Source organism: Chelonoidis abingdonii, chromosome 26, assembly GCF_003597395.2.
Source record: "Chelonoidis abingdonii isolate Lonesome George chromosome 26, CheloAbing_2.0, whole genome shotgun sequence".
NCBI classification, from domain to species: Eukaryota; Metazoa; Chordata; order Testudines; family Testudinidae; genus Chelonoidis; species Chelonoidis abingdonii.
The window spans coordinates 7,704,470-7,714,294 of NC_133794.1; the positions used below are offsets into that span (position 1 = coordinate 7,704,470).

At 39.5% G+C, this 9,825-nt stretch overlaps 1 protein-coding gene across 4 annotated transcripts in view; it reads left to right on the forward strand.

Moving 5' to 3' along the window:
- LARP4 (La ribonucleoprotein 4) overlaps positions 1 to 8,913 on the forward strand; it is a 54,355-nt gene extending 45,442 nt beyond the window's left edge. For 3 of the 4 annotated variants that reach the window (XM_032782295.2, XM_075061114.1, XM_075061113.1), the window contains 4 exons: positions 2,164 to 2,322; positions 3,008 to 3,129; positions 3,438 to 3,603; positions 4,015 to 8,913. In XM_032782295.2, coding sequence (XP_032638186.1) covers positions 2,164 to 2,322; positions 3,008 to 3,129; positions 3,438 to 3,603; positions 4,015 to 4,350 — 783 coding nt within the window. In that variant the 3' untranslated portion in view covers positions 4,351 to 8,913. The remainder of the gene's footprint in view (positions 1 to 2,163; positions 2,323 to 3,007; positions 3,130 to 3,437; positions 3,604 to 4,014) is intronic. The other variant, XM_032782296.2, reaches the window with a different exon arrangement.
- Positions 8,914 to 9,825: the final 912 nt, after the last annotated feature.

Genomic DNA, 9,825 nt, shown 5'->3' on the forward strand with positions numbered 1-9,825 from the left:
GTCACAGTGGTGCACTGTGGGATACCGCCCGGAGGCCAATACCGTTGATTTGCGGCCACACTAACCCTAATCCGATACGGTAATACCGATTTCAGCGCTACTCCTCTCGTCGGGGAGGAGTACAGAAACCGATTTTAAAGAGCCCTTTATATCGATATAAAGGGCCTCGTTGTGTGGACGGGTGCAGCATTAAATTGGTTTAACGCTGCTAAAATCGGTTTAAACGCGTAGTGTAGACCAGGCCTAAGAAAATCAAGTTTTGTATGGTTACCTGTCTTCTGTTATCCTCTTCCTTTCTCTGACTTTCTTGCTAATGTCCATTTAAAGGATGCATACTTCTATGTAGCTGTATGCCAGAGCCAAACACAATTCTTAAGGTTTGTCATAGCAATTCTTCGTTATGAGTTCATGGTCCCTCGATTTAGTCAGCCTGTGGCCCCCTAAAATTTCCATGAAGTCCAGGGGTATTCATACCTGGACTGTTGATTGATCCATGGTCAGTAAGGCTTCTACCAGGTACACTTTACTTACGAAGTAGAGGAGGTTCTCTATTTGGTCCTGACATAAATAGACACCCATGAAGGAAGTGTAGTCTTTTATTCTGTATTTTCTGCTTGGCTTAAAAGAGATGTCTCTCAAGTAGTTCACTGAGGGTCCATCTGGCTGCAATCCCAGCATTTCACACACCTGTGGATGACAAGTCGGGTGTTTTCCAACTCTGTCAAATTCTTAAAGGGTTTGGACGGACTTTTTCCCCACCTATTAAAGATCCTACTCTGTCCTAGGATTTAAACTTAGTTCTCACAGGATTGAAGAAACCTCTTTTCTGAATCCATGGCCACATGCTTGTTGTCTCCTTGCTCGATTAAATGTGGCATTTCTGATAGCCATTACTAAAGCTGGGAAGTTTGCTGAGCTTTGGCTCACCCTCCTTGTACTATTTTTCACAAAGACAATGTTGCCCTACATGATTACCCCAAATTTCTCACTAAAGTTTCAGATTTTCATTTGAATCAAACTGTTTGCCAGTCTTTCCCAAACCTCGCTCTCACACAGATAGAGGCTACATATCTTAGAAGTTCATGATGGATTATCTTTTTGCATGGACGGGTCTAAGGAGTTTAGTTTTATCTCCTCCGTTATACATTTCCTTTGCTGAGTGAATGAAAGGGAACCTGTTTGCTCTGAGAGCATCTCGTCCCGAACTTCCTTCTGCATTTGTCTCGTCTACAACATTGCAAACCTTCTCTACATCAAATAATTTTAGCATATTCTATATGGACTCTATGCATTTGCAGAGCTGTTACCTGATCTTCAGTTTGGTTCAGTTGCTTAACACTTATTGTTTCTCTCCCAGGCCTCCAGGAACAATGCTAAATTTGGGAGAGAAGTACTGGGGTCCTTGTTCAGGTAGACTCAATACCCTTGTCCACTGAGAACTACTTGTGAGTCACCTAAAGTGACCCCAAGCACTTGAAGATGGAAAAAATGGTTACATACCTGTTCTTTGAGATATTACTCATGACCATTCCCCAACCTACCCTCCTTCCCCTCTTCATCAAAATCACTTCAGATGCAGGCTTTAGGTATGAAAGAGCTGAGGTCGGGGAAGAGTCAGATGCTCCATGCCTTATCTTTGCTTAGCAGAAGGAGTGTGAGGCAGCATGTGCTACCCTTGCAGGTACAGTTATGGGAAAAGTTCTGTGGCTTTTGCACTGGCACACAGACACCTGAAGTGTGTACCGTGTCTTTAGGAACAAGAGTTACAGAGCAGGTCTGTAGCCATTTTTATGCTCTAGATGGGCAGTAGCAGTAACATAGACTTCACTGAACTGAAACTGCAAAACAAGTATAGGGAGGCAAAATGAAACCATTGCAGTTGGCATTTGGCAGGAAACATCCCAGTTCTTATTAAAGCGATATGGAGTTTCTCTTCTGAAAGATGTCACTGTGTTGACACCCACCATCAGGTGTGGGCTGCAGACTGACTCTGAGGGAAGGATACAATCCTTGAATCTTCAAGATTTCATCATGCAGGATGTGATGTTTGATAGACACATTCAGGAAGTGTTTTGACATTACTTAACTTGAGACCTTTATAGGCTCACAACACAAGGTGGTATGGTTACGTAGCGTATGTTAACAGACCTTTTTTTCTTCTAGCGACTTCAGCCTTCAGCAGAAATAAAGACTCAGACACCAAAGTTTGACTTACTAGCATCAAATTTCCCTCCTCTGCCTGGCAGTACAGCAAAAATACAAGGAGAACCTGTGCTGGAAAGCAGAATGTCTGACATTGTTAAAGGAACTGGCAAAGAGAAGGTACTTGTTTCTACTGCTGGAGTGCACATCAGGATGGTTAACTTTCCTCCTCCACATGTCCTTAAAATTATTCAGGCTTATTCTGGTAGAGCTGTAAACAGCACTATCCCCAAGCAGGTCTAAATATATAATATTCTAGCCTTTTCTGTTTCTGTTCTTGGGCTCACGGACTTCTAGGTAGTATCTAATGGAACCTGTGCAATAACCACTCCTCTTTCCAGATTTAATGTTGGCACTCTGTATTTCAAAATAAAGCAGCCAGATCAGCAGTGGTGGCTTCTGAAGTACAGATCAGATAAAGGGAGTTTGGGGTAGGGGTGAGTTTTGGAACAATCTTTTTACCTCCAGTGGTGCTGCTGCTGGTCTCTGTAGTTGTACAGAAGGCAATGGCCTTGTTTGTTCTCTGTCCCCTGTTTTTTTTCACCTGATGTAAAGTGGGCAGTTCTGTACAGAAGATTTCTACTGAAATAAGTGCCATGTGCATATTCTATTTAACTCTTACCCTGTGTGTGTGTGTGTCTGTCTGTCTGTCTGTCTCTCTCTCTCTCTCTCTATTTATCTATCAAAAAAAATAACTTTAAATTCTTGATGGCTGGTGACTTAAGTTTTGTGGTGACTAAAACACAAGTACTGGCATAATGACTGTCGTCCTTCTGCAGTTTTCATATTCCATTTGTCTCTTCAGGAGAGCAAAGACTTGGCGGTCAGTTGTCCTGCATCTGCTCAAGAAGAGCAGGCACACGGTCCAGTCCAGCAACCTGTCATAAGTGTGAGCTCACCAAGCAGGGCTGAGGTTCCAGCTCCAAGGTATATAATTTGCTTGGCTAATTTGAGAAATCTTTTTAAAATAAGATGTTGTGTAGTGTGAAGGATAGTCTTGGTTACTTCTGCTCTAAGGAATCATTATCTCCAGTCTCCCTCTATACTATACTAGTTACTAGGCCTCTGTTACTCTGAAAAGCTGATTGCTGTTCAGAACCTGGTGGTAATGACCTTGGGCGTCCTACTTGGTTAAAACTGCTTCATTGACTTGAAAAAAAGGAAAAAGGCATTCCAGAAACTGAACTAACTCTTAAACAGATTTTAATGTTGCACTATCTTGTCTAATCTATCAGCACAACTCAGCCAGACAAAAAGCTAGAGGAGGTCTCTGCTCAGAAAGATAATAGCCATGCTTCCCCACCTGTGTCTGTACGTCTCTTCAGTGCTGCAAAGCCATCAAGGACAAATACCACTTCATCTTCTACCAATGGAAATACAGCGCTTACTGTGACAATACAGGTAAGATCAACTGCCTTGGGTGAAATTTCAGTACTTTCTAGTAAACAGACTTCCACATGTTGGAGGCTGATGGCTAGGGAAACTGGCTACTTTTCTCTCTGCTCCGCCCCAAGGGCAGATCATGGTACAGTCCCAAGGGGACTGCTTTCCTCTCTTCCCTCCCTCTGCTCCTCTTCCCGCTCCCCCCCTGGGGGGGTGGGGGGCAGAACATGGTACGGTACCTTCATATAGATTCTGGTTTTTGAGCTGCCACTGGATATTAAACCAGCCTGGGTCACTATACAGAGCGTGTTCTGGCATTGTGTTCTTTTGACAGTGTGCGTGGGGTATTCTTGAAGAGCCCTTTCCAAGTATAGGTTGTTCTTAGCAGAATGCATAAACTTTACTCTTTCTCTACCCTTGGCACCAAAGGAGCCACGCAAGCTAAGTTACGCTGAAGTCTGCCAGAAACCCCCAAAGGAGCCAACTCCAGTTCCTGTTCAGCCACTTAGGGAGCTTCGTACTAATGTAGCTCCCCCTGCCAAAAATGAAGAAAACAGTACTTCTGAGAAGGCTTCAGAGAGGGCCTATGAGAAGCTTGAAGGCCGGGCAAAGGATCTTTCTGGGTTCAGAGGCAATGGGCCTCCCAGGGGAGCTGCTGGAAAAATCAGGGAACAGAGACGCCAGTTTGGACGCAGATCTTCACCTCAGGGAGCACCTCGGCGTATCGGCAAGGAGCAGTATCTGCCACCCCGATCACCAAAGTAGAACTCATCCAACTCTTCTCTATTTAATTTGAGCTGTGGACTAAAGAGCAGCAAAGGAGATGGACTATAAGGGTGAGGTATTCGGGGAACACGGATACTGAATCGGAGTATGTGATTTGAGTGGGAGAAGGTGGGGAGGGTCCCAAAATTCATCTCTAAAAGTGATTTCACAAATGCTGGAGGATTCCAATCAATATAAATATATAGAGATTATAATTTTTGTATCTTTTTTTTTTTGTTTTTTTAATTTACAGAGTGTTTCCTGCCTGAAATCAACTTTGAGGTTGTGAAATTAGTGCTTTGACCAGATGAAAAAATGAAATGACATAACGTCCCTCAGTGTAGAAGGAAGAGGGCAAGAGAATATTATTTTTGGAGAAGAAAAAAGCATTTCTGTAAAATTAGAACTTACTTTTTTAAACCTCTTTAACGTTTGGCTTGTAGGATGATATGTATGCCATTAATGGCCTTGCATTGCAAAGCAGATCCACAACTGAGATGCTTGGTCGGCGTGCTTGAGTTGCATGAGTGCAGCCAGACACTGTTTTGTCATGACTTAGTCACTGGTGGTAAAAACTGAATGCACTACTCTAGTAGAACTTTGTGTTTCCAGCTTGAAATTTAGTCTTTTGACCTTATTAATATTTCATTGAGCAAACGTTTTTTAAACTCGGATTTTACTGGAGATCTGATTGTTGATCAGACTTAAGGACAGTACGAATAGTCAGTATCCTAGACACAAGAAGAGGGAGTGGGGGCATGTTTGGGATTTTTAATTTTTCTCTTTTTTTCTGCCAATTGAGGGCAGCATTTTAATTTTTTTTATTGCTTAAATGCTACTTTCTCTAACCCCTTTATTACAGACTTGTGTGCATTTATCTGGTATGTTTTCCTGAGGCAGGCCCAGTTAATGGAAGACTGCACAGCGGATGGTGGTAGTTTCACATGTGAAGAGCCTGAGCTTTCATTCCCACTCATGGAGTTCTGCTTTGCAGGTGGGAGTCTTGAGGGCAGGTTTAAAGCCATAAATGGGTCTAAAATTTAGGCTTTTTATTTCCTTTGAGACATTCATCTGTTTGGGGGCATAGCCAGGTTTCCATGTAGTGATTCACATTGGTTCTCTGGACTGGTGTTAAGCACTGCTTTATAGTACAAATTACTAGGGGAAACTCTGCAGCAGATGATAGCTCCTGACTTTTTTCAGTTACTTGGAACTAACAGTTTAAAGTGGAACAAAGGCCGTGAGGTTTTAACTTTGTTTCAAAGAGGTTTCTTTGACTAAATTCACAACACTGTTGTGTAGTAGGCCGTTAAGTTTATAAGCTAGTAATTATCGTAAAGGACTGAAGGAATCAGGAAAAATACAATACGTTAATCTGCCAAAATAAACATGCCCATATTCTTAGTTCTGTATAAAGTGTTAAGAAAAGTAGCTCGCAGCAGTAAGAATTGTACCTGGGTTTTTTGTTTTGTTTTGTTTTTAAGTGAATAGTACGTGTACAAATTTAAAGATGTAAGTTGTGAACACTGGAATGTTCAGTTGTGATACATTCATTCTAATGGCATCACTAGCATATATTACTAAGATGTTTACAGTATGTAAGTGGCAGTTAAAATGACATTAACTGTGAAATTTCATCTTTTGATTTCTTAGCCAGGTAATCCTTGGTGATTTCTTACTTAGTAGGCATTCTCCATCAACTGCTTTGAGAACTCTTGTATCTATTTTTATAAATATATATAAAGTCAGAGTTGTCATTTCTCTAACTTATTATTCAGTTTGGCAGTTGCTTTTGATTTGATTCATGAGTCATATATTTATGCAGTTAACTGTTCATTTTGTGCATGTTACTTATATAAAAACAATCATTACTCACTTTTAAACTGCCTGTAATGGGTTTGAGAGTTTAATTTACCAAAATCATGGATCAAATCTATAGTTTAAAAATGCTTACAAACCTGTTTCAGTTTACTTGGATAATGCTACATTTGATGGAAACGATACAAAGAAGTTTAAATATTTAAACTGTCAAGAGCTCTGTGAAATGCATCAAATTTCAAAGAAGCTGCTTTTTATAAATAATTTTATAAACTTAATTACTGCACTCAGACTGGAAAATAAGTTGTATTCTGTATAATAGTCACCAATATTGGATAGTGTGCACTCTCATTGCAGAGTGAACATGTATTGGAATTCTAATAGCAGCCATAAGCTGGTTGCAGTTAAGAGGAAGAGCTCTTTGGGCAGAGGCTTTTGCAAATGTACAGTCTCTGGCCTAGCTTGGCTGTACTGGCATGTTAGTTTTTACCTATGTGGGCATCTGCTTTTAAATCAATGCATAGAGCTTGTTGAGCTGAAATATAGAACTTGATTATTTCTGAAAGTTGTAAAGTGTAGCTTTTTCCTTTATTAGATGTACAAAAAAAATCCTTACAGCATAATCTTTTTTCTTGTAAGGTGATTGGAAAAACTTGACTTGTGGAAGGAACGTTTTATGTCTTAAATGTGCATTTTCCAGCAACAGGTTATGGTCTTGTATAGTGTATGCAAATAAATCTGTAAACTTGTTGGCTTTTTCCAGCATATTCTAACTCTATCCGATTAGGGAGCTCACCATAACTAAACTAATTGATACTGGTGTGCAAAGATTTAACATCAGGATTCCCCTCCTTCCCCCACCACCATCGACACGTTTTTTGTCTGTTTTGAAGGGTTTGGGGTGGGAATAATAAGTAAATATAAAGGCTGTGAAAACAATAGTTTTGTGTGCAAGTTCTCCTGCAGTACTTGTATTGCATGGCAAATACGTAACGTAGATGGGCTAGCTGCTACTTCTCATTCTTCAGATATAGTCTCAAGCAAATTCTTGCCTCTATCCACCAAGTTTTCCTGTTTGGCAGACGATTGGAAACAAGGACAGAATGACCATTTGGGAGCCAGATTCATTGCTGGTGCATCATCTTATTAGCAGAGGTAAAACTGGCTTTTGTTCCACAAAAGTTCATTGAGCTATTGAAGATAATAGATTCCCAGTGGCTCTCTCCTTGATAGCTCACCACATCAGCCAAACATGCATTCTTCTACCCTGTTGACTGTAGTTAAAAAACAAACAAACAAAAAAAAACGAAACATGCACACACACAGTGCAGATCTCAAATAACTTTTAGTTTCACAAACTGTCACCTGTTTCCAAAATTAGTCTGTTTTATTTTGTTAGCTACAAAGGTGTATTCCCCTAGTTAAACTTCTTCCACTTTATTTGTGGAAAAGATTGGGCCATTTTTTTGTATTTCTGGGGAGGGGAAGGAGGGACTATTTGCATGTGATTGCAAAATTAAAAAGTGCAAAAGTTTGTTTAATTTCTAAAATTGTTAGTTTTATAGCATCTTACATTCCTGCTATCTTTGTTTAAAAGAAAATAACCAAGTTAGCTTGGCACAGTATGATGATGCAGTTTTAGTAGTAGGTAAAATAAAGTAACCCATCCTATTAACCAGAAGAGAACAAGGATGATATTGTGGCAGATCAGTAGCAATTAAGTGACTTAATCAATGCTTTACTGTAGTTAAATAGCTATGGCCTTACTACTTTGTCAATATCCACTTAAATATCTTGAAAATGTCCACTGTTTTTACTGTTGCCCAAGTGAATGTTCACTTGGGATAAAATCTGTGTACAGGCAATATTTTAAACTTCTAAAATGAACCATTGTATTACAGACAAGATGCAACAGAAATGCACTTAAGAGGAAAACTTGCTTCTGATGAGTTTGTTTTGTAAATCCTTGATTGCAACAGATATGCAAATAGACTTTTGGTTTCTAATTTTTTATATTTCCTTCTGAAATAAGATTGTTGCCATTAATCTGAATGATTTATCATGCTCTTCTTGTTTGTATATATATTACATCTAGTCTGAGCTTCCTTTAGGATGGTACATGATTTTGTTTTAGTTTTTTTTTTTTTTTAGATGGCTCTTCTATTGAGTGTCCCTTGCATAGACACTTCAAGAGGTCAAATGAATCTGGTTTTAATATACTGTTGGGAGGACTTGAAAGTAGTTAAAGATTATTTCTGAAAAATCCATCTGCAAACTAACCTGTAACAACCTTCAATTTTATATTTAAGAACCAGAGTTTTATTTTTATGGCGCTTCAATTATGGATACAATATAAAAAAAAATACTTCACATGTAAACAGATTGTGCACAAATGGCTTTAGTTCTAATTTTTATAAAATACAAAATATGCAGATAATATATTGAGTTTAAGTGACTATTGACATCTTGCTCCTCCCAGACAATTCTGACATTCCCTTGGCATGTATGATCTCTCTCCAAAGTGGTAGGGCTTCAGTGAAAGAAGAAAAAATGCAACTTATCTGGCTTCTTTTCTCTGTCCATTGTCAAAACTGTCCAAAACAATTTCTGTAAAATAGGTTCATGCTTTAAATGTTAAAATGATAATACATGTATTTGTATTTCTGTTTTTGACATTGACATTGCCAAGGTGCTATGGGAAATTGAAATAAAAGTTAGAAAAATAAAGCTGATTTAAAGAAGCAATCCTGTCTTTGATTTCACAATGAGATGCTGTTCTGATCCTAAATGGCTTCTAATACTATTTTCCATACATGACTTTAAACATTGCATAATGTCTCCTATCCTAGCCATCTTGAGATAGTATTCTTTCATGTTGCAGGAAAGAAGATGGATTTCTTTTTTTAAGATGGAAAGGTTGAAGGAAAATAGTAAAGGCACGGTAGTTCAGATTTATTCTGGAAAGGAAAGTTAGTGAGCACTTGACTCCAGAATGATGTGTCGACTGTAGATGGACAAGTTCTTCCTTTCCCGTATTTGAGAGCAAGAGGTCATTAATGCAGGTAAAACAAAAGTGTGAGCAAGCTCCTATCTCCTGTATTTCTAGCATACTGATCGATATGGTAGCTCTTGCTAGTCCCTCCTTCAGTCTTCGTGAGCTTCCCTCAGAGAGGGGAACCCAAGGAAGAAAATCTGTTTCACCTGTTTTGGGAAGGCCTCTGAAATGTGGCATGAGTTGTGTTGTGCTCTAGAACAAGACATGAGTGCAGTAAGGGATTCCATAAATGTATGCCCTTCAGTGGAAGCATGTCTTGTTCCAAAGAGCCTCAAGATGGGTTCTGTCAGCTTCATGTGCTCTGAAGCCCCACTTCGCCGTTTGTAGTTACATGGCATATCTGTGTGACAAGGTAACCAATGTGTCAGCTGTAGCTCAGTTCAGCCATCTTAATGGCCTGACTTTCAATAGTACTCAGAACCTGTAGCTTCATTGGACTGTTTACATTGCATGCAGGGCCCTGGATGGAATGGTAATTGACCTAAGACCCTACAGAATGGGAATTTTTTAAGTAGAGTGAACTAGAAGAAAGCTGCCTATGACTAAAGCAGGGGTTTCCATGTTGTAATAAATGAGCTTGATGTTCCATCAGTTAATTTCAC